Below are 24,752 nucleotides of genomic sequence, written 5' to 3' on the forward strand. Positions count from 1 at the left end.
CAAACCGAAAGGAGAGACGGACAGTGAGTGAGTGAGTGAATAAGAAAGAGATAGAATAGAGAGAGAAGGAAAGAGGCAGTGAGAAAAGGTGAAGCGATAAGCGCGAGGGACGCGACGCGACGCCACGCTGTGTCGCCTTTTTTAAAAGTCTCGGTGTGTCTCCTCCGCGGCTGCGGAACCACCGTCGCTGCTCCGCTCCGCACCGCGTCGCGCGGTGCAGTGTGTATACGTACGTAAGAGGCCGCGTGTGCGCGCGCGCATGTGTGTATCCCGAGTGCCTCTGTGCTGCCCTTCTCTGTGTGTGCGTGCAGTGCGGTGTATGTATACGTGTGGTGTATCGGGAGGAGAGTGCGTTACGGTTCCTACGAGGTGAGCCTTTTAGTACTCGTACTGTCGGGTCAGCGAGCGTGAGTACGGACGACGCGCGCGAGCCGGCACCTAGAATCTCTCGCCCGTGTCATCGTTCGTTGTGTCGTGTTTCGTCGCATAATTTGTGGCTGTGTCGTAGCCGTCGTCCGTCGTCGTCGTCCGTCGTCGTCGCGAGTCGTCATAGCCGTCACACGTCTTGGTGTCGCAGTTAACGACCCGGTGTATCGTGACGCGGTGAGCCGCGGTATCCCCGAGTGATCCGCGGTGGCTTGTCGGGAAAGAGTGCGCCATGCGAGAGAGGGATAAATCGGTGACTGGCGGGCGGCGGCCATCTTCCAGATGAGTTTTTCCTCCTTTCTTCCGATAAACGAAGCGCGCTATGTCGTGAGGGAGAAGGACAGAGAAAGCGAGATATCGTAAAAGGGATCCAACAACGGAGAGGGAAGGAGGTAGCGAACGAGAAAAAGAGAGAGAGAAAGAGAGCGCGCACGAGAGGAAGACATACTTGAGAGACAGAGTGAGAAAGTGCGCAAGGGAAGAAGATTATCCGCGTCTATACCATGCGACGAGAGATGCGGTGAACGGCGCGTGAGGCTCGGCGGAGCCACGAAATTTCACGAGCGCGTGTCGCCGCTTCGACCAGTCCTCGTTTGTGAGCGCGAGAGGGAAAGACAGTCGCTCGCTCGCTCGCACGACAGAGACGGACGCATATTAGGAAGTGTCGCACCGTCCGTCCGCCCGTCCGCGCGTGCAAGAGCGAGCGAGAGAGAGGAAGAGCGGGGCAGTGAAGAAAGAGAAAGAGAGAGAAGTACGACGAAGCGAACCAGAGCGGAAGACGAAGAAAGAGACACATCGCGTGCGGGGGAAGAAAACGGAAGCGGAGAGAAACGGACACACAGAGAGGCGACCCCCTATCACCGCGCGAGTACGTTCGTAATCGCGTCGTTCTCGCGAGCGAGCGAGATAGAGAAAGAGAGAAGACCATCGAAGAGGAGACGGAGGAAAAGAGAGTAAAAAGTGAGTCGAGTCGCGAGACGTCTCGTCGTCTTCTTCTTCTTCGTCGTCGTCGTCGACCTGCGATCTTGCGGAGCGCGTTGTCAGCGGGTGAATCGATTACTCGTCCGTGTGTAACCTCCAAGTCTCTCTCGCTGGACGTCGCGAGGAGACCAGGAGGCAGTCGGCAAGGAGGTGCGGGAATCGGGAGGGGGCGAAGGGGAGCGGGTGGCTGATGGGGGGCGGGCGAAGGGGAAGGCCTCGACGACCCGAGCCATCGCCTTGTCGTCGTCGTCGTCGCCGCCACCGCTGCTACTGCTGCTGCTTCGCGTTCGGCGACTCTCGTGCGTCTACGAACTGAATTTTTCGAGCGTGTCGCGGCACCCCCCGCGCTCATGTCACGGCTGTATACGCCGCGGTTATATCGAGGTATCGTGGCCGCGATCAAATTCACGCGAGCCGCCGGTGAGCCCGAAATCGCGCCGCACGGCGGTGGAATCTCGTTCCCGTTGTCGTCGTCGTTGTCGTCGACGGTGCGTCCGATGTGCCGCGATTCGAGATCGGATCGATCGGCGGGATTAAACGGCCGGTTGCGCCGGCACGGTGTTCTCGGTTATCTCTCTCTCTCTCTCTTTCTTTCTCGGTGTTCTGTCTCGATCAATTTGCTCTCTTTGACTAAAGCGGCACCTACTACACACGGTCGGTATTGTTGCGCTGTAATTTTGTCGGTACTGATATCGGAGACCAATGTAAGGGCCGAACGCGAAAAATAAGGGGACACGCACATATAACAACGTTGTTTCAGCGCGCGCACGCGACCCGAGACACATCGTGGACATGTATCGTCGTAAGAGTCTTCCTGCACTGAGCTCTCGTCGTCGTCGTTGCGTCTACGACGATTATCAGCGCGTCTCGCTGCTTAACAGTTCGCGATTCAATGTATTTTTAGTTGCCGCATGATGTACACACACGAGATCGGAGGAAGAAAGTCGGTCCTAAACGCGACGCACATAACCTTACCGGTCCGCCTCGCAGGGCTCGTTTCTTCGGTTGTCCGTAATTGAAAAGCAGGCGCGTTTCTCCGACCTGCACTCTCCTCGTCTCCCTCGTTGACTCGTGCGTTTATCCGTCGAGAAAACTAGACGATTTCGTGCTCACACTGCGCGAACAGAATACAGGGTAAATAGAACCGGACGAACATCAGCGTCGAGGTCTGACAGAGAGAGAGAGAGAGAGAGAGAGAGAGAGAGAGAGAGAGGGAGAGATTGATGAATACATAGACAGATAGATAGGTAGATAGATTGATTGATAGATTGATTGATTGATTGATTGATTGAGGGAGAAAGAGGAGTAGGTTGTGTATGTTGCATTTTTTCAAGGTTCGAATTTCGCGCTCGCGTACGAGACAAGTTCCTGATTTATCATGCCGCCATTATGCGCTTTGCTGCACCTGGTACACTTACATCGCGGCAACATCGCGTTAGCCCGCCGGTCTCGGCTTTCCTCCCGATATTACGGCAGCAGATGAGCAAAAAGAGAAATTATTTCCCCCCGCCTGGAGAAATCCGCACACTCGAAACTAGGTAAAGATTCTCGAAGACGCCGAGTTGACGATTATCGATGTGTGTCGATCGCGCTACTGACGGCGATACTTTTTTCCTCCCCTCCCCGCGTTCCCTGCTCGCCGCGAGGCTCTTCTTCTCGCGGAGCCTTGCGCGATGTCGCGCGTGCTTCGTGGATCGCACTCAAACGTCTCGCTCCATGTCATTCGAATCGCGCGCAGCTGAATGGATTCGAGCAGAGCGACCCGGCTTACATAACGCCAGGCTAAAAATAGAAACGATTAATTTGTTCTGTTTACGGCCGATCTACGCGTGCGTCCGGCTTGGCCAGCCGAATTCTTTTTTCCCAGATACCGCTCGGCATTCGCCGAATATCCGCGATAAGGTTTGCCGCCGCCGCGCGCGCACAGGAGGGCCGCCTCCGTAACCCTGAGCGAACCTCTGCCGAGGTGAGGCGCCGATCGATCCGTTCGATACTCGCACTCGTGGCTCACTCGACGGACCGACGAGCCGTTAATCTCGACTTAATTATAATTGACGATGAAACGCGCGACCGGACGAGCGATTAAAAAGTAGGTTAAACGCTCGGCAGTTCTGTAGACGCGCGTGCTTGGGCCATTTGCAGGGATCAATCGCCGCGGAACTCGGGGAACTCGTCGTGTGTGCGTGTGTGTGAAGCCGCGGGGGAAGCAGAGAGCAAACGGAAGTGTTGCGAGGAACCCGTGGACGCCACCGCCGACACTGACACCGCCGCCACCGTCGCCGCCGACCCGAGGTGGCCACCCGTTACATCGCGATCGAGAGAGAGTGTGTAGTGTGAGATCAATAATGAGACAGGTGCTCTCATTGGTGGTGTAAAGCGATGCGGCGGAGCTGAGAGTTTTGTCAGAGGCGGCACTAGGGGCTCATGAAAAGTGCATCCGGTGTGCGTACCGCCGCTGTAAAAGACCGCCGTGCCGCGAAGACATTCGAGGACAGCGAGTTGGATATCAGTGTAATTTATAATGTAGTGCCAACTTTGCAGATGGATAAACAGGGATGACTGATAACTGCTGGAACTCTGGTGGTGGTAAGTGTCTCAATATACATCCACAAACACCCACCCCTTCTCCCTCTCCCACACACACACACACACACACACACACACACATTTGTGCGCCACGCTTACGCTCGAGACGCTGTTGAGATTCGTGAAAACGTCGGTAGAGGCGGGAAAGAATGAAAAGCCGAGTGACAATGAAGAGAAGGCGATCTTATTTCCGAAAAATGTCGCACACGATATTTTTAAAAGCCATAGTTCATGTCACGTATGCTGTAGCTTCTCATCGAAATATCGTGTGCGATATCTTTCGAGAATACGACGTAAGGCCGCGATGTTTCTCTCTCCGTTTCTGTCTTTCTCGCGCGTATACCCGGGAGGGATACCCTGTGTGTAGGAATACGGATGTTATTTCGGCCTTACAATACGCAAGATTAGATAAGTAACGCGAGGATAAATCATGCGACGCGCGAACCAATGGCTCTCGCTGGTCGCTTAATTACGAGACGCGAATGTTAACGCTACTTCGTCGAGCGAGCTGCGCCTTTTTCATACTTCAGCCGAGCATTCGATGTCCGCGCTTCTCCCGGTGGGCGCGCGGACACGAAGCTTCGGACTTTCGAACCGCCTGGCGTGTCGTCCGAAAAAAAAAAAAAAGGAAAGAAACGAACGAACGACAATACGGCCGCGTAAACACAGACGCGAAAACGTTGTTCTGTTCGCGCTTCGTGTATGCGAGCACGCCGGGGAAACAATTTCACAATCTCTCTCGATTTTACGAGAGATAAAGACGGCATAGATGTGCTTCTTACAATTTCGCACGTATTGTATCCTACAGTTACACCCAAATTCGTCGTGTTATTTTGCACTTCAACTAATTCTCCGTGGATCGACTGTTCCAACCTCTTGGTGAGCTAACAGTTAAACCATGTCTATCTTTATCTAATTTTTTTAGGAGAAATAAAGACAGACATATGAGAGTTAACTGTTAGTTAGCTCACCAAGAGCTCGGAAAAATCGGCCCTGTATGTTTTACTCGAATCGGGGTTTAATTCCTTGGAGACGCACTCCTGCGCGTCTCAGAGAGAGAGAGAGAGAGAGAGAGAGAGAGAGAGAGAGAGAGAGAGAGAGAGAGAAGAGAAAGAGAGACAAAGCCCCGTTTTCTTCCGAGCATTCACTGAGATATAATATCGAAGGTCTCAGTTGACCCATTATATTCGGCCGCGGGCGACTAATCTGCGCTCGCGAACATGATCGATATCGAGCCGAGAGAGAATTCACGACAAACTCCTCGCTCGCGAACCGGCCTGCGCGATTAATTCGCCGTTTCTTTATCGCGCCGCGAGACTCCGCCAGGAGAAGTTCGCGGTGGAATATAAGATCGCTGTTTAAGTCCCCGTTAAGCCTCCCGCGCGCTCACGGCAACTCGCTCGGACTTCCCGATAGCGGCCGAATCAATCGGCCGTTCCGCGCTTCCATCGCGCCTCATCCGCGCAGTGTGGAATTCTGCAGCACGTTATACCCGACTCACATCCACCCAAAATTTCCGCGTCATATGTTTGCCCCATCTCTACCCCCATTACTCGATGATTAATTAATCATCATTATCAATTATCACATAATTCTTCTCTTCGGCCCTCACATTGTGTATTATAGAATTCTGCAAAACCCGACACCCTAACTCGTTATTCGACTTTATCCATTTGTGTGTCTTATACGTCCATACCTGCATGTTTACCTATACTTAATTTACCCGAATTGCTCGATGTTTGTTATAAAACCTTTGACCTATCTAATTCTGTTGACTTCATATATATTTTATAGAGAATTCAATTTTAATGGAGAATTGAGAACAGAGATAGATCAGATTGTTTTCACGAAGAACGCCGGGGATGATTCAGATAGATTAAGTGTGTGGGTAAACACATGCAGGGATAGTGAATAGGATATATGACGCCCCAATTTGGAGCGGATGTCGTCGGATAACGGGTTGCATTTTGCAGAACTCCGGTCGAAAAAGCGCGAAAAGAATTACACGGTAATTAATAATGATGATTAATTAAATGTCCTTATTAATTATTAATTACGCGCGACGAGCGTGGCATGAAGCTCGGCGGCCACTTGCTTGCGCCAGTCGTGACGGGAGAAGAAGCCTGAGGAGCGACCGTGCCACGGCGTTGCAACTGCTCGTGGAAGTAGCGGATTCCTGTGGAAATCACGTCTAATTAGTCATCCCTCTATAAATACTGCCAGTCACGATAAAAGCGGCGATAAAGATGCCCCGTGTGCGCTCGACAGTTCTGACTCGTGTCTAACGCCGGCGAGCGCGGCGCTCAGATCTGTCCGACAAACCGCGAAATAGGTGTTTTCGATATATACCGCGTGTCTCGCGGTGTCGTCGCGACGAGAAAAAGGAGAGAGAGAGAGAAAGAGAGAGAGACACCGCAGTATTCAATGACACACTTTTTCACAGCCGCCCAGAGAGAAAAAGAGAGAGAGAGAGAGAGGCGGTTGCCGTGCTGGACGTAGTGTGTTGCTTTTACGATGCGGTATAACGTAATTCGTTGGGTGTTGTGTGGAAGCCACCCGCGAAAATATCTTCGCAGGCGCGACGTCTCGTCCCGTCCTGCTCTGTATCGTCTCGTCTCTCTTTCTCTCTCTCCTCTCTTTCACATTGTGGCTAGCGCGCTTTCTCCGCGCCTTTTGTAGAACGAATGAAATTCCAGCTGTTGTTGCCCGTCGTCGTCGTTGTGACACTTCGTCGTCTCGCCGATGGGTAATGTCGGCGGCGTCGCGCACAGAAAAGGAAGAACAACCCCGCCTCGGTAACGCGATGTAACGTCGTCGTTGTCGGTTGTCGCGTCGTTCGCGAGGGGTGGACGACAACCGCGAAAGGTAGACCCGAGTCCCGCAACGGCAGCGCCGCCGTCGATGATTCCCAGACGAAAGAGACAGAGAGAGAGAGAGAGAAAGAGAGAAAGAAAAAGAGAGACGCAACCTTGGATGAATAACGAACGGCATCCTGGTGATATTTTCGAGTGTTCCATGATTCCCGACGGCGATTTCGAGACGCCGCGCGTCGTCGCAGGGGCGTAACGCGCGCTCGCAGTGTCGTAAATGTGCATTGTTTCGAGTTGCACAATTAAACGCGCCTCGACGAACCGCATCTATCTATCTTCTTATGGCGTCCATTCGCCTATCCCAGGCGCTACGAATAAAATAGCCTTGCCCTCGTTTTACATGAAAATTGTGGCCGACCACGGGTTCAATGACTGCGCGCGAGCTGCACTCGCTCGCGCGCATTCACTCGTTCGCGTTCGCTCGTTCGCTCGCTCGCTCGCTCGTACGTTCATTCGCTGGTTCGCTCGCTCGTTCGCCCGCTCGGATCTATTAACCATCCGATGCGTTCCGCCAGTCGATGGTGACTTTAATTCATCGTCGCGCGCAGGCTCGCGCGACAATCGCTCTTCTCAAGCTGGCTCCACTCGGGCAGATTTCCTCTTCTCCGTCGAGATCGAAGTCGACGGACGACGTCTCGATCCTGCGAAAGAGAGAACCGAGGGATATCGAAGATAAAGACACATATTGGCGCAGGAGGAACGTTGTTGCGCCGTTTGGTAACACGCAACGCGCGCGCGCGCGCGCGGTCACGCATCATGAACGTGTATAATGTCTTTAACGGATTGCAGTGATTCTCGAAAGTAACGGCGAGCAGTGCGACTCATTCATTCATATGTGCGCTGATAACCGGCTAAAATGGTGCGCGAACACGATGGGAGCTTCGCGATTCGAGAGCAAGTGCTTTTCGAAGGGTTAACTACACGCAGTCTCGGGATTGAGGCGGATACATTGAGAAAAATCCCTCGGGCATCTCTCAGAACAAAAGCAAACGTTTGCCGCTTGATGCGATCGTTAGCGAAACAGATCGATCAGTTACCGTCGGAAATCACTTCTCACTGGTTGTCTCTTCCTTCAACAAACATTGCCTGAGACACAAATCACATTTGTTTTTGTCTATTTCGCTTAAGTCAGTTATGTCTCGACTACAGAAGTGTTGCTTAGAGCAACAAATTGAGAATAATAACTCGGGAAAAAAAGATTTTCCATACATTTTGTCTTTATATGTAGCTATATACAATCATTCATAACTACCCCGTCGTCGGAAAGGTGAAGTCTGAGAGAGCCCACACATTACATTTTGTTCTCTTTAAATTTTTGTAATATCTAAAGAATTTTTTTCTGTTAACTGTTATTAAATCCCAATATTTCACAGAATCATGAAATTAAATCCCAATATTTCACAGAATCATGAAATTAAATCCCAATATTTCACAGAATCATGAAATTAAATCCCAATATTTCACATGAAACATTGTAAAGTTTGAGAAATTATAAAGATACAAAATACCAAAAAGAAGAAAAAATCCACCAAATTCGACTTTTCCAGTGACGAATTATAGGTGGGTTATACGAAGGGAAAAATATTGTTATACAAATACAATCAAAGTAAATGCTTACACAATATATAATTCCGGCGTTTAATTGAACGAAATTATTTCTTCCTTTTTTCGACTAATATTATTTTTTTCGAGTGGAGAGATATATGGTTATGTGACCATATAGAAATAAAATTCGTATATAATTCATATATATATAATCTCTCATATATAATTTTTTATATAATTATATATAATCATTTTTTCCCGGGAAATCATTTCATCCGACTACGGAGTTATTTACTGTATTAACAAACCATTTGTTGCGGATACTAGTATTTGATTAAATTTGTTTCAATTTGTTCTTTTTTCACTTTTTCATGATCTGCTCTAACTTGCATTCTTCCTTTTTTTCATCAAGTCTTAGCTTTATGTCTGCTTCTTTTCAATTTCCGTAACGTGCACACTAAAGCACAATTAATATATTCTTCACAGAAATGTATTTGTAACTAGTGGTTCAGTTATAAGTATAACATTGCAATCAGTAAAATCTCGCTGATTGGATTAGTTAATAGCAACAACTGTTCCCATTATTGATGCGAACACAGATAGTGTCATTGCACGCAGAGTGCAATGGAAACCGTTAATTCCGTCATTAGAAACTTGGATTTGGTATAACGTATAACAAATTTGTTTATCACAGATTTTGTAGTGAAATATTTTTTCCATTAATCATAATGAAATGAGAAATAAGACGATGCAATAAAATATAAATGTTTTCACAGAAAATCAGTGTATATTCCCTGATTATTGGTGAATTAGTCATTTTACTCATTCAGTCAGAAACATTTTTGTTAATTTAATAAAGTAGTTGAGCGAAAAGGAACAGAACTAGAGTCTCTGAGTTTGTTCTTTATAACTGTGCAAAACCAAACTATCTACACATAAATAAAGGAGTGCCATGTATTTGGTACTTGTTGGAAGAGTGAGAGAAACTGAAAGATTCTAAGATAACAAGGCTCAGGTAATGTTACAAGTGACAGTTGATAACAAAGTAATTGGTTACGAGATAAACCAAAGCTACAAAAGAAGCCACTCGGGTGACTCAACAGCTTAATGATCGACCGACAAAGTATCGAAATATCGACGAAACGTTGGAAATGCATCAGAAAGTTAGAGGATAGCGTGTAGTGTAGATAGTGTAGATAGTTGAAAAAGCGCAACTATAAAGAGCAGACCTTCTGTTTGTTTGTTGTATGGAAAAGGATGAAGTAGCGAACGGCGTCACTCGATGGACGCTTTAATAAAGCGACCTGCGCGCGAATAACCGCGTTAGTTTTTGTCACCTGTCGGCAGTCGGTCGAACTAATTTTGCGAGAGGGAAGAACAGAATGTCCTCTCCGTAGTGGAGACAGGGGATGAATACTTCATATTTCAAAATTTCGAAATCACAACTTCTCAAACATCTAATTGCTGTGACTGTACAAACATGATAAGGCAGCCTTCTTCTGTGTGTTAATGGCCATCACAATCTTGTTAACCGTATATTTTGTTTTGTGACAACCAAAACACAAACGTACAATAACGTGATCCCCGATAATCTTGCCGTGATTCAGTTGCCCAATAACGCAGAGTAAAAAAGATCATATATAAAATATGTATGCTGATTAGTTCCGGGATCTCTGCGAGAGATCTTCATAGCTCCTCTGCTCTTATTTATGGGCTAACTTTACTTCATACCTATATACTCGATTTCGATTATTTTATGAATGAAAATTGCTTTTATTATTCGAAACAGTATATCATACACTTGTAAGAAACTTTGCTCTAACTAGAGTAGCGCATGGTTTAACTTTATTCGCTCACAATGGAGAATATTAACACAGAATGTCAAGAAGTTCGGAAAGTTACTTTGCTACTATTAAATCAGGTTTTTCTATTTTTTAACTGTAATATTATCCCAAGTTTATATCCACTGTTCCTTTCAAGATAGATATTTAAAAAAAGCACATGAAGCAACATACCCTCCTGGGGTCATCTAGACTTGATCTTCTTGATGCATATCTGAACAATAAGTACGTCCTTTTTATTCCAAGTTCTGTTCCTCATGGACGAATTTCACGTATGAGATTGTTTGTCTGGAGAATCAAAGGCGTACTCTTAGCGTTCGAATGCACAATAGAGAGCACGGTTTATTCGCAGAGAAGTGGTCCGCGGCGGGATTTGAAATCCAATTCGTTTGATCGAAATAGATAATGCCCGACATAACGCGGCCCCACGAAACGCTAATTATAGCGCGCGGATTGCGCCGTTTACGAGCCGTGGGATGTCCAGTTTATTGCGCGCGCGGTAATCATCCGAGTTACTCGGTAACCCTCGCCCAGTTATGAGCCCGGGGACGCCGCGCGATATCACGTAGATTATTCGCGTCGGCAATTCGCGGAAGACAACGCGCCGACGACGACAACGCGTGTCAAGCTTTTCAACAACTTCCATCCGACATACCGAATTATTTTTCACTAGGTGAATATATCCGCATATATTATGAGCAAAACAAATTCAAGTAACTCGTCTCGAGCGCGCCGATTTCTTTACGTCAATCAAAGTTCCGCGCGATGGGGATCCAAAGCTCCTCGTTGCCGATACTTTGGCGAATAAACGTTACCAACACACCCCGACGGCTTCTTTTGTGTGTTTGCGTTCACACGATTCTGGCCTTAACATAAATCCGGGAAGAAGAAACGAGCTAGATCGCAATTAGATGTATGCCCCTTTCTTTTTCTCTCCAGGCAGGCAGATGAACTTGAAAACACCGCGTCCCTTACGCCCGCAACTGCGTGGTGATAATGCCATCCGTTATTTAATATCGACTGACCGAGAGCATGCCGGAAAATTTCATCGTTTCTCTTTCTGTTTTCCGCACAGCTAAGTCGCGCTTATTCTCATTCTCGAGTTCCTTTCTCGTTCTACTTTCTTGCAAAGATAGATGAGAGAGAGAGGAAGAACCTGCGTGTACATCGAATAACATCGATGTACTCGATAACATCCTCGAACTGAACTTTGGGATCCACCTTTCCGGTCGGTCCCCATATTCCCAGGATCTTGATTCTTCATGCTTCTTCTTCACTGACGCCGCGAGCGAGAGGTCGGAGGTATAATTCGTTGTAACTTGTTGTTCCAGGCGCTGGCGTCAAGATGGAGCACTTTCAGGCCACCCTGGACCCAAGGAAGCAGGAGTTATTGGAGGCCCGCTTTCTCGGAGCGAGGGTGAGCTGCCAATAACACATGTCCTTTTGCTTTCTATTCTCGCATTCTCTTCGCGGGCGCAGATGTTCTTTCCCTCTCGCCATCGTCGCAAAACTTTCGCGCCAGGGAAGAGAGAAAAGGAGAGAGAGAGCGAGAGAGAGATGGAGAGAGAGAGAGAGAGAGAGAGAGAGAGAGAGAGAGAGAGAGAGAGAGAGAGAGAAAGGGAGACAATTGGCAATTACGAATAGAGAGAAAGATAAAGAGACAGAGAGATATTACACAAAAATACCTCTCGAAATCCGAGAAATGCGACATCGAGTCGTCTTCACCATCCACACTTCAGCAGAAGTATCATTTCGCTCTATCGGCGCACTATCGCCTTATCGACTCAAAGTCGCGGCGGCTGAAACGAGTAATTAGCTTGTTGACGCACGTGATTCGCGATCGTCGTCGTATTGATGAGGCGGCGATGGATTTCGTCCGCAAATTTTCCGCTTATCGCCTTTATCACGTGCTCGGCCACGGCAATGTGCATCGCCGACCCTTATCTCGATCATGACGGGACCGCGACGTTCGAATTGTCACGCACGTCGTCGCAACGTGATTAGTGCGCTCCTCTCTCTTTCTCTCTTTCAGCCATTCTCTTTTTTGCGCGGCTTTCTTCTCTTCTTTCTTCAACGGAAAGTCATAATAATAATCATTATTATTATAACTTTACCGTATACATGAGCTGAGGCGTTGCAACAGTTGGTCTTGTAGCTAGAGGGAACGTTTAGCACGGAGTAGCACGTCTAACATCGAAATCGGCTACCGTTCGTGCCGGCGTCCCCGCGCATCGAGCTCACCGATGATACGATGATGATGATGATTATGTCAGTGGAATAGAGCCAATAAACGCCCTCGCAGGCAGTAAGGCTCGGGCAGGTGTTCATTATGGTTCCTCGAGAGAGCCCCGCGCGCGTAATAAAAGAGAAAGACAAACTTGTCCATGATTTTACGAACTTGTCACTCACGCTTCGCAAAGTTTGTCATCCGTCCATTTTACGATCACGCCCCGCGATCATCGTTGACGAAGAGCGTTTGCGGGGAAATATCGAGAACTGAATCCTTCGTTGTTCCACGCAGCTGTTAGATTTTGAACTATATAATAAAGACTGACAATGAAGAGGCGACCTGGTCGCGCGCTCTGTTGATGTCTCGCTCCGACAAGAGTACTTAACGGGACTTGCATTATTCGATGGTGAATCCAGTGATTGTGTCTGTCGAGCTTAAATATCTCTGTGGTCAATTCATATGACGCGTAATATCCGCGCCAGAGAATCGATTGGGACCGATCTTTTCTCCCGGAGAGAAGTCTCATTTGTGTACACGCCGACTCTATTTTCGGCAAATTACGACATCGCAATATACAGAGTGTCCCGCGAGCACGCATAAGGCTGTAATACAGCGTAATAAATTACGGTTCCAATCGAATTGATTCGACTGTTTTCTCTCCTCCCTCAAGCCCTTCCTCCTCTCTTTCTCAGTAGAACGTACCTAAGCGTACGTAAAGCTTTCCTTGGCGAAATCATTTCTGAGACGTCCCGTAAGGAGAAAAGAAGGAGAGGAGAAAGAATAATTTTTCTCCCTAGGGTGGTTACCCCTTCGAATTTACAAAAGCATTATAATATAAGGATAGAACGGTCAGAGCTTATCAAGTTTAGTATAATTTTCGGCGAGAGTTGAACAACATGCAAGAGTTCATGAAATTAAATACTACTAATTTGACTTGCTCAACGCAGCTTACATCTAGAAAAACGCTTGGGAATATGAACAAAAATAAATTTTGTGCAAATATTTTGTTACTTCTAAGTACTCTATAAGTTGCCTAAGCAAGAATTAAATAGAAAGATGAAGAAAAAAGACAGAAATTACGTTAACTCGTTGTAGAAACGTGCGCTCGCACGTCCACGGATAATGTAATATTTACCACGAGTCACCTATATCGATCGCGCTTGCATTTATTCAGACATCAGTATTCACGTCTCTCGATGACGTAACGTCGACAAAAGTGTACCGACGTGCAAATATCATCCTTGTGGAAAAGAATGGTGAGGAAGACAGGGCGGAGAGGGGGGTGGAGAGAGAGAGAGAGAGAGCAAAGTACCACACGAGCCGTCCACGGTCCGCTAACGGTGTCGTCGAAGACACGCCGGCACACATGTCCGTTTAGTCCGATGTCTCCATTTTGGGAACACCGGGTATAAATGTGAGCGGCTCTTATTTCGGATTTCTAAATCAGATACATCGCTAGAAACGAAGTTGCAGTAATATCTGATGGTTCCAGAAATGGAGTCGCGGGATCGATGGGAATTAAATGCGAATATAGCTTGCCGCTGTTTGCTGGCACGACAGTGTATACACGCGTTGAAACATTCGTAAGCGCATATATTGATGTGTATGTTCACGTATCGGTACACATTCCTCTCTCCCTCTCTCTCTCTCTCTCTGTTTCTCAACTGTGTAGTGGTAGTACACGAGAGATAAGGAGAGTATCAAACTTCGAACTTGTTGAAGAAGGACAAGGATATAGATAGCCGATAGTTTCACGACGTGCCGTACGTTAAAGACCGGCGACGGGCCACAGTAACCATGTTTACCGAGTGTCACTAGCGCAACGTGCAAGAGTCGCGCGCGCGCGCGCGCGCGTGTGTTGCTTTCGCGTTCGTCACAATCGCGCGTCGCTGTCTCTGTTCCGGCTGGTCGTCCTCCGCGTCGTCGGCTCTCGCTCCTTGAGAGCGCGCGAGCCAGCCGCCTCCTCGTCGTCGTGGTCGTTATTATCGTTATTGCATCCGAGAAGCGGCGCGACACGACGCAACGAGACGCGCGGCCGCACCGCGAAAAGGTGTGGCCAATCGCGGCGCGCCGAGCAATCGGCCCGCGTGCTATCGGAAGCAGCGGCTGGGGTCGAGCGCGACGTCACGTGGCGCTCTCACTTAGAGCACGGCAGTCAAGTGCGCGAGCTCGACGCGCTCTCGCGCCCGCCGCCGGGAGATAGAGTGAAAGAGAGAGAGCGAGTGAGCGAGGGAGAACAAGAGAGATAGATAAAGCGACAGCCGGAGTGGTGGGAGCGGTGAGGCGCGGGGGCTCGCGCTTAAGGGTGCTCTCACATGGTCGACGACGTCACGCGGCCGGTACTTTCGGTTGTCGACGACCTGGCATTACCGACTGTGTTTATAGTCTCTCGCTATCGCGTTTCCGGGTCTATTCGTTTTAGCTGCGCCTTGTACAATACACATTACTTCACACACGAGCCGCGTCGGTGTGCTCTCTCCGTTCATGGACGGCGTTCTCGCGTCCTCTCGGTGCGATCGTGTCCGCGATACGTTTTAAAGGGCCACGAAGGTGACAACGACGACGACGACGACGTCATCGTGCGGTGGTCGGACCGCGAGGCCACACACCACTGCGGCGGATATCCGCGCTGGGAGGAGAGCACCTTAAGACTTCTCGCGTAAGTGACTGCACCTACAACGTATCGACGCGCCTCCACTCGAGAACCGCGCTGTTTCTCTCTCAGGTATACTTCGCTCGCGATAACTCGACGCCCAGGGTCGCCGTCGACCTTTTTGCGTCGGGATTACCGAACGACTGGCGCATTACTTTCGCGGTAATACCAACGCAACAGGCTCGTATTTATAGGTATACATACGAACGCGCGCGACTGCTATCTCATTTTGCTTTCCACCGCGGGCTATCCGTCTTTTTCCCTCTCCCTGTGTCTGTCTGTTTCTCTCTCTTTCCAACTCCCTATCTCTTTTTTTCTCTTCCGAACGAGATCGTTAAGCGTCGAGGGAGAGAACGTTTTGTCGCTTTGTCCGCGTGCGTCTCTTTGTTCACCACGGCTCGTCCTTTCGTCCCTTCACCGAAGGACACAGGGTGTGCGTGCGCGCATAAACGCAGTTTTACCTATCTACACCCACGCGACTGCGCGATGATGCAGCCGTGCATCAGCACGCGAGCGAAGCTCTCTCGTGAGCTTCTTGTGTCGCGGCAAGAACTCGTCGCGACTTCTTGCCTGTTGTCCATGGCGTCGTAACGGGAATCCAGAATGAAAACGAACGCGTTCGGATTGCTCGCGCCCAATAGCTCAGTATGCACTACTCATTACGAACACATTCGCACGAGTCCACCGCAGATGTGTCATTCTCCTCCTTGGCGCTTGGTAGTTTAAAATTAAACGGAGTGACTGCATTCTTCATCGACGTACGTCTCCCGAAAGCGAAATCCGTGCGATACGCAGGGTCGCTCGGTCCCCAAGTTCTCCTCGTCGGTTCTCATACGCCGCCTATTGGCTGCACTGTTTCTCGCGCGTACGCGAGGAAAGAAAGAGGAATTCCCATATGGGCTTAGAACGCCGCCCCGACGCGAGTCACCCAAGTCCAACGGCGGCAGAGATTTATACCTGTCCGAACCTAGTAGTGAGACCTAAGTCGTTGCCGTCTGTTCTCTAGTCACAGCTTGTCTACTAACCGTTTATACAACACGGCCCCTATTTGTAGAGACCCTAGAGGCCACAAAGGTCCGCGTGCTATTTATACAATGTCGAATCAAGCGTCGTCGTAGTATCCCCGTTATAAGATTACACGCGATTGTTTCCCCCTCTTATCTCTCTCTCTCTCTCTTCTTCGTCGCGAGATTTATAATCGTTCGTCGCGAAACCACGAAGATCATGATCGCGGCCCACTCGAATGAGCCGAATTATTGTTTCATTTATAGAGAACCTCGAGGTTCTCTCGGATGTCTACCTCTCTCGCATTAAATGTGAACAATTATGCGAAACGGTTATATACGTTATACGTTGGCGCTTCGCACGATTGTCATCCCGACGATTGACGACTATAAGGAAAATCTTTGTCGCGAAAAATCTTGGTCGGGTTCACCACATCTACGCTCTCCCGTCTTCTATTCTTTAGGATCGCGAAAGTGATAACGTCACGTGTGTATCTTTGCGGGACACCCGATGTATGCACGAGCGCGGAAGGAATCCGTAGGTACCGACATTTTGCAGTACTGTTCGTACCGGCGACGGCATAGGTAGTTTCCAAGCGCGAGCATCATCCCTTCGTTTCCCTTCCACTTGGCCCAATATTCTCATCCTTATCTAACTCATCCCCCCTTCCTCCCCCCGTTCTCCCTCGCCCCCCGCCGCCTTGCCTTGCCTCTCTGCCCTCCTCGCCACATCCGCTCACATCCGCAGCGTCTCTTGCACAACCCCACCCCTATTAGTTATTTTCTCGGCGAGTCTCTCTCTCTCCTCTCTTCTATTCCTTCCCCCTCGCGCCCCCTGCTCCCCCCTCGCGTTCTCTCTCTCTCTCTTTCATCCTTCCCCCTCTCTCCTCGTCTCTCTCGGTCTCTCATGGTCTTTCTCTCTCTCGTTCTCTCTCTCTCTCTCTCTCTCTTTCCCTCCCTCTCTCGCTCTGTCTCTCTTTCGGAGTCACCTCTGTTGGTCTCCACATCCTTCGAGGATCGATCGAGAGGAGCCCAGCACTCTGTATATATGTATATATATCCATTTCCAACCCCTTCCCCTCTCCCCCTCTCAGCGCTCCCTGTCGATTCCATTTGCCCAAAGTCCGCATAGAAACCCGACGTTCTCCATGTAAGTTACAGCACTACGTATCGCCGTGGTAGCATTCGCGTATCCGCAGCATCTCGTATTCGAAACGGTCTTTAATTAACCCTTCAGACCACCGATATCGAGTCCTGTGAGATTCTCTCTCTCTCTCTCTCTCTCTCTGCTTGATTCACGTATTAGAACGGTTCGTCGCGTCGCGCAAAAGTGCGCTTAAATTCGCTCACGAAGACCGTGACCAGAAATCGGTCACGGCAGGTAGGCAGGCAAGTTTTCAGAGGCCCGACTCTCGGAGTCAGTGCCATTATAATCCAATGAGAAACACAAAAGGCCTAAAAATCCCATCGGTTCGTATACCCGTCCGTCCCGATCGATCTACTACTGCTATACTATGACTTTCACTCCGCGCCATTATACAACAGTCAAAACTGGCGTTTCTCTCTGTCGTTACGCGCGGAGCTCCGCACTGTCATTAATCGCTAACTGGTTTGGTGAGATCCCCGGGGTCGTAAGAAATATGCCGCGGCGTGTTATCGTGTCGTGTGTTAGAGAGATCCGTCAAAGGATCGCGATCGATCGATTATAGTTCGGCCGCATGAGATCGCCGTTTCGCACTTCTTTGATGCTCCGCACGACGACGTAACGACGACGACGACAACGGCGGCGACGGCGGCGGCGGCGGCGGTCCTCCCCGGCGTGGCATGGGTCGTGGAAGAAGGATTAAAGTGCAAGATGCACGGCAGGCAGGCAGGCAAGCAGTCGGGCAAGACACGGACAGAAGCTGTGTCGCCAGGTTGGCAATGATCGAGCGAGCTTTCGCTGCACTGTGTTGGTCGCTCTTGGTCGCGCATGGCGGTGCATAGTGATATCAACGATCGCATAATAGCGCCTTCTCTCTCTCTGCTTCTCTCGCAGGCTGTCTCTCTCGCATTGTATAGACGTTCTGTTATCACGAGCGACGTTAAATTCGCGTTACTACGGCGATATCGCGATACGACTCGCGCCCCGCGTGATTTTTATCGGTTCGTTCGCTTATTAAACCGCTTAATCGAGGGTAATTCTGCGGCGTATGTACACGTCGCGCTCCTCCGCTCGAGACGTACCGCGATAACTGTCCATTGCCGCTGCGGTACCATTCCGTCGTGTCGACGCGATCTTCCTCTCTGTCCCTCGTCGTACATAAGACCAACAGAGAGATTTTCAGTCGCGCAATTATTCGTCTTCACTCTGTACATGCGATACGGTATTTACTACGCGCGACGTATCGCGTAGTACTCGTTATCGATCCCGGACCTTAATAGGTATAAAGTTAGCGTCTAGAGTCGGCGTGTATCAGTGGTGGGTGTCTTCTGGCGAATGCATCTAGTAACAATATGGCGGCGACGGCGGCGGCGGCGGCGGCGGCCCTCTGGGCGCCTCGAGATGTGCCGAGACGTTCGTGAACACAGTCTCCCGTCCGAACTTGAAAAGTCCATTTCACCCTTCGCGAAGACTCGACGGCGAGAGAGGTCATAGTCTCGCGGTATATCCCGTATGAATGATCAATGGAGGATAAGTCGCGGCACTCTTTTTCTTTTTCAAAACGAGGTTTTGCAAAACTCATCCTATTCGTTTTGTCGCAACAATCCTCGGGAGATAAATTTTCCCATCGGATACCAGGTACGCGTTCTGCGATATTCATGGGGGGTAAAAGTGCCGCGGCGATTCTTCTTCCACTGACTACGCGCAGGATCCACGGTGCAAATGATCACGGGGTTCCATAAAAGTTCGATTGCCGGCGACGTCGTCGCCGCCACTTTTTCATCGCGATTCGAGAAATTAAATGGACATTGGATATCGCCCGCTTGATCGTAAATTAATTGCGCGCGAAACACGGCCGGTAAACGATGCGCGTCGTTGCCGGAAAATACGGTGTAGTCGCTGATTTAGGAACGCATCGGAACCGTGCCCGCGCTTAATAATGGGCGCCCACCCCCTCTCTCGAACCTCCCCTCTTTGCCCTCCCCCTACTCATCCCGACGCCATTGCGGTGCGTTCAGATTCGATTTCGCCGTAAATAAGAGATTCGGATAATAATAACGCGGTGGTCGAATACCGCTCGAATTAACGCCCTCGTTGTCCGTTTGCTCATTAACGGTGTTAATTAACCGGTTCCCGATTATTAACCCGACGATCCGCGCAAAACGCGAATTCGAGCGACTGTTTGGGAAGAGGGGAGGAGGAGAGCGCGCGCAGAGAGAAATCTAGATGGAGACGCGACGAGTGACGTGCGGATGTCGCGACGCCAATCGGAGGATTCCCCTCATTTATTGCAATTATATCTGAATTATCTATATATTAAAACAGTTTGACTTTCTCTCGTGTTCGATGAAACACAATTATCACGATTAATAATCGCGCGAGTGCGAACCCGTCGAAATTGAATGAAATAACACGCGGGTAATGTATTAATATGTCGGACGGGGCGATAGCGTGGCGGTGCAAATCACTCAAAAGAAATGGCCCTGCAGTTATTGGGAAAATTAACTATGACAGATAAGTGATTAGGAAACACCACGATATCGCGTATGCTTTCTGTTTAATCAATGTAGATGACAGAGATCTTGTCATCTTGTGTTTAATCGATACAGATAACAGAGTATCTATCTGAACTATTTGTGAAATTTATTTGTGAAAGAATCTCTCTCTTTCTCTCTGTGTGTGGCGCCCATTTTAAAACCAGTCGCACTTATAAAAATTGACTGCGGTAGACAGAAAAGACTAGCGACGAGAGAGAGAGACAAACGAACGTACAATCCTCGCATCCGCCCAAATTTGCTCGCGGATATCGCTAGAATGTTACGCGCTGTAAATTCTACGTATCGCCAACATTTATCTAGCAGATGCAGAACGCAGCGGGGAACATCTCAGCTATGACAATTAGAACTTTTAGCTGGATCGGCGAAATTATTTCTTCGAGTGATATTCACGTCCCGCGCGCCACGGTATTCTTACCCCATATGTTGTGCATTTATTCGCATTCTCTATTTATAAGTCGTGTTATGACTGCACAGTACAAAGACGCGACTTTTTCTCCCCACTCCGGCGATGGAATTTCCTGAGTTCCAACCCCGAACGGTATCTTATCTTCGGTATTTTTTTCTTATTAGCACGCGGTTACTACACACCGGCGGTCGTGCCCGTAGCACATATCGATCCCGTCCTTCAAAAACTTCCAACTTGCTTGCTCTTTAATGCGACTGACTCATCTGGGGTGATCAACGAGCGAGTGAGGGAGAGAGAGAGAGAAAGAAAGAGAGAGCGAGTCGCTTTGATTTAGCAGCACACCCTTCTCGGGATAGATCGTGCCGTTTCGTTCATCACGCGTCAGAGTAACGACGATGTGAGAGCGACTAGAACCGCGAGAAGTGTTGCGAGCGGGCGCAAATCGCACGCGACTCAATGCGGATTTTCGCGCGGTACACACGAAAGAATTCTCCGCAAGGTCGGCTGACGGAGGCGAAACGGACGGAAGGAGCGGAAGCGGTGGAGGGCGAGACGGCGGAGTGAGGTCGATGGAGGCAAAAGGGGACGAGCAGGGGTGTTATTGCGTGGTAGTGTGGTTAAACGTATTGATCCCAATCACTACGATATGTCCAGGCTCCGCTGCTGCGAGCACTATGGCCGGGTCATCGCCGGAAAGCGAGAGAGAGAGAGAGAGAGAGAGAGAGAGAGAGAGAGAGAGAGAGAGAGAAAGAAAGAAAGAGGAGATATATATATATATATATATAAAGAGAGAGAGGGGGACTCTCGAAGTTGTGCCGACAGATTTGGCTGGAAAACAGATAATGCGAAAGTATTTCGCTCGATTTCGCGGCCTTCAGTCTTCATCGTTGATTATTTACTTAGTTCGACTTGCAACGCGGAAAATGCGTGCGTGCTCTCATTTGTGAGTTGGGGCCCCTGCGGAGAGAGCACGACCCTATTTTTTTTCAGTGTGTCTACGAAGAAAAAGAGGGAGAGGGTGTGTGTGTGTGTAAGAGCAGCACACACAGCCAAACCCCGAAATGGAAATCGCGGATCGATGACGACGGTATCACGGAACGAGACACGGCGAGAACACGTAGCTGTGTGACGCTTACGTAATGGCCTTCGGGCGCTTTTAAGGCGTACGCGAGCGCGCGAGGCACACCGCATCGCGATTAATCGGAGCACGTGGAGACACGTGATGTAAAAAATCTGGCAACAGCGTGCGCGCGTACGCCACGGTGTTCTTTCGCATATTCGTAATACGCATCGCGCTAATTGGGCGGCCGTGCATTGTCACTCCGCCAATCGTGATTCTCCGTTCGACTCTACGCGAGTATGTATGTGTGCGTACGTGTGCGCATAATATCTCTCTTTCCCGTTCTCTCTCATCATCTTTCGTCCGTTTACGGTTACGTTTAGTTACTTCGATCGACGGCGCGGTCGCTTTAAAGACTCGAGTCCTACATAACGACGGCGAGTGACGGACGCCCGTCGTCAAGAGAGCGAGTCAGCCGGCCTGCCCGCCCGAATTTTCCGGGTGTATCTCCGGCCGGGAAAACAGCCGCGTGCGCGGATGCGTCCCCCCGAGGACCCGGCCGGCCGCGTTACATCGTCCTCATCCTCGTCGTCGTCGTCGTTGTCGTCGGTAATGCAGAGACGCGCGGCGCGAGTCGATACGAGAAAACCACCCCTCTCGCGCTTAGCGCACGAGTGGCGTGCATGCAATAGCGTAACACCGGTGAGAGACCAGACGGTCGGTCGACGTGCCGCCTATTTATATACACTCCGCGCCGTCCAGTCGAGCGGCGACGATCGTGTCGCGTCGTCTCGCGTCGGGAGGAGCCGAAAGCACGCGCGCTCTCTCTCTCTTCCCCTCTCGCTCGTTCGCTCGCTCGCTCTCCCTTCCTCGTGTCCGCCCGCGCGCCAGCTGCACCTGCCGCCGCCACCGCCATCGCCACCCGCTGGCCGCTTGCACTTGGAACGTAGCCGCCGAGGGCGACTGATCCCGCCGCCTGCCGTGGCCGCTCTCGCAGCGAGCTCGAGTTCCATCGAGTAGGATGCTCTCGCGCCAGCGTGCGATAATGATAACGGAATATCTAGTTCACCGTCCAGAATCAGTTGTACCAGCAACCTTGGCTAATTAAACCCGATTAGCGATTTCCTGCCTCTGTCTCTCTTTCTCTCTGCCCGATCGTTGCCCCAGTTTACGCCCGGCGTAGCCTACGTTCCGACATCACCTGTGCTTCCCAAACACCGATGACCTCGCGACGTTGCACGTCGCGTATCTTCGAGAAACTCGAGACACCGAGTTGCTCGAAGACTCGCTCTTGTGTATTTACGAGATATCAGATGTGAGGAACCGCGGAGAGACGACCGCAAGAGGACGTCTCCGCGCTCATTCTTAAACTCTAGCCGTGATTGCCTACCTCGCAAAGCAGAGCGAGCGATTCCGCACGCGGGCGACGAAAGCACACTTTTCACGGGCTACTTGTGTCCCCGGATACGCGGTAATCGAATGGGCAACACCTCGATAGCTCGCTTCCGCCGTGCTCGCGGTGCCTATGGATGCCCCGATTCCTTCTTTCCGCTGCGCACTTCGCCTCGTAGGTTGCATCGACTCGTGGGGGCAGCCGCGCGCGGCGGGATTCTTCTTCCCTTTCTTCGTCTCTCCATCGCGCTCTCGTCTGCTCTTCTCTCTGTCTTTCCCCCGCGTGCATCGTCCTACCCCCTGCTCCCCCCGCCCACCCTCTCGCGACGTTCTCTTCTCGGCTGCTCGGTAGCGAACTCGTGCGAATTCGGCCTAATCGGGCCGTCTCGTCTGTCGGGCGAGAACGCACGAGCGCCACGCGCGATGCCGCAAGCTCTCCTTAGCCGTGGGCGTGATTGGCCGACTGAACAATGAAACGAGCGGTGGGGCATCGTGGCTTGAGAGAGAGAGAGAGAGAGAGAGAGAGAGAGAGGGAGAGAGAAAGAGAAAGAGAGAAAGAAGAAGAGGAGAGGAAGCTGAGATCCTCTCGCGAACGAAGGCCAGCGAAATTCATTGCGGATAATATACGCGCCGTTACCGCGTATTAATCTGTTTATCCGGCAGGGAGTTTTGGCACGCGGTGGAATGGATTCAACGCGCCGCGCACACGACGGAGTATAGAGTCGACGTAGTGGAGAACACGCACATAAACCGGAAGATATTACTTCTCTCATCCGCGCGTTCACGCCGCGGCGTCGCCGTTTCTTTCCGGGGCAAGTCGTCGAGGCGCGTGCGATCCCGCTTTAAGAGTGTTACTTTCGTGATTCACGCTGCCCAAATGACTTTAGGGAAATTCCGACGCGAGAGAGGGTTTATCTCTCGCAGAAGATAAAGAAAGAGGGGGAGAGAGGATGAGTCAGGACAATTCGCTGTCGTCATATTGGCCCGAAGTGTCCCCTAACGTTCGGTGCGCCATGATGTAATTGTGGCGCGAATACCATAGCTGTAGCTGCCGTTGGCAACGCTGGGTGCGAACGAATTTGCGGATCGTTCCTCGCGAACGTCCTTCTGCCTCTCTCGCCGTGTTGTAGTCCTGCGAGAACACACGAGTGCTGCCGAGTTCCTCCGATTACGGGACGCGGTTGGCCGAGGAGGGTGAAGGGCACTGTCCCGATGCTACACCCCTGGTAGGGTGACCTCCGTTTGTTCCCCGTTCCGCGCTTCGAAGAAACTCGATAGCCGGGCAACTCCGTGTGGCGGTGGTTCTCGCTTTTCGTGAGATCGCGGAGATGTTAAGTCCGAGGACACACGGCGGTTCTCTTCCCGAGTACAGTTGCGGATTCGCTACGCGTTCGATTTAGCGACACGCGCCGGTCTTCAGTTGGCTTTCCTACTATCTATGCTTTGATAAAGATTACTTTCTCCTCGACTCTCATGGAAACGTTCTGTTCTTCAAGAATATTGATGCGTAACCACTGTTCCTTCAATAACAGTGTTCTCAACGATAAGCGATTTGAGATCATTAGGACTGACTCATAAATGCCTACAATTTCACTTATCGCCTCTGAATTACTCATATCATAGCCAAATACACAATAGTAAATTGACCCATTGGCATCGACTTGCAGTACATGTTTTCTAAAGGAGCGACATAATATTCTTCCAGAAAGATACTTCCGAAACAAATTTCCTTCGATATATCACGTGTTCACAGCATCAATCTACGATATGCTCTTTGTTTCCTGCTTCTTGTTCTATCTTTTTCTGGTTTAAGGTTTGAGTCAGAAAGAGACAAAGAGAAAGAAACAGGAAGCAAAGAACATATTGTAGATTAACCTTTAGCGAGGGAGATTCATAAACGCAAGCAGGCAAGGCAAGCAAGTCGGTGCATGTCCCCGGTATTGATCCTTTCGATAGTAAGTGGGCACTACGCGCATTGTGTGGAAGGTTTCTATACCTTCCTACCTACCAACCTTGAGAGCCGAAAGTGCTTTCGTACGTTTTCGACTCATTCGGA

At 50.0% G+C, this 24,752-nt stretch overlaps 1 protein-coding gene across 6 annotated transcripts in view; it reads left to right on the plus strand.

The window, feature by feature from the left end:
* Positions 1–242: 242 nt before the first annotated feature.
* LOC116842491 (serine/threonine-protein kinase tousled-like 2) overlaps positions 243–24,752 on the plus strand; it is a 45,911-nt gene continuing 21,401 nt past the window's right edge. For 3 of the 6 annotated variants that reach the window (XM_032811779.1, XM_032811782.1, XM_032811781.1), the window contains exons 1-3: positions 453–1,386; positions 3,550–3,993; positions 11,581–11,666. In XM_032811779.1, the coding sequence (XP_032667670.1) occupies positions 3,963–3,993; positions 11,581–11,666 (117 nt within the window). In that variant the 5' untranslated portion in view covers positions 453–1,386; positions 3,550–3,962. Of the gene's footprint in view, positions 370–452; positions 1,387–3,549; positions 3,994–11,580; positions 11,667–14,450; positions 15,139–24,752 lie in introns of those variants that run through there. The other 3 variants (XM_032811780.1, XM_032811786.1, XM_032811789.1) reach the window with 3 other exon arrangements.

Source organism: Odontomachus brunneus, unplaced genomic scaffold (assembly GCF_010583005.1).
Source record: "Odontomachus brunneus isolate Ranch 3 - 2012 unplaced genomic scaffold, Obru_v1 Obru_scaffold_025, whole genome shotgun sequence".
Lineage (NCBI taxonomy): Eukaryota > Metazoa > Arthropoda > Insecta > Hymenoptera > Formicidae > Odontomachus > Odontomachus brunneus.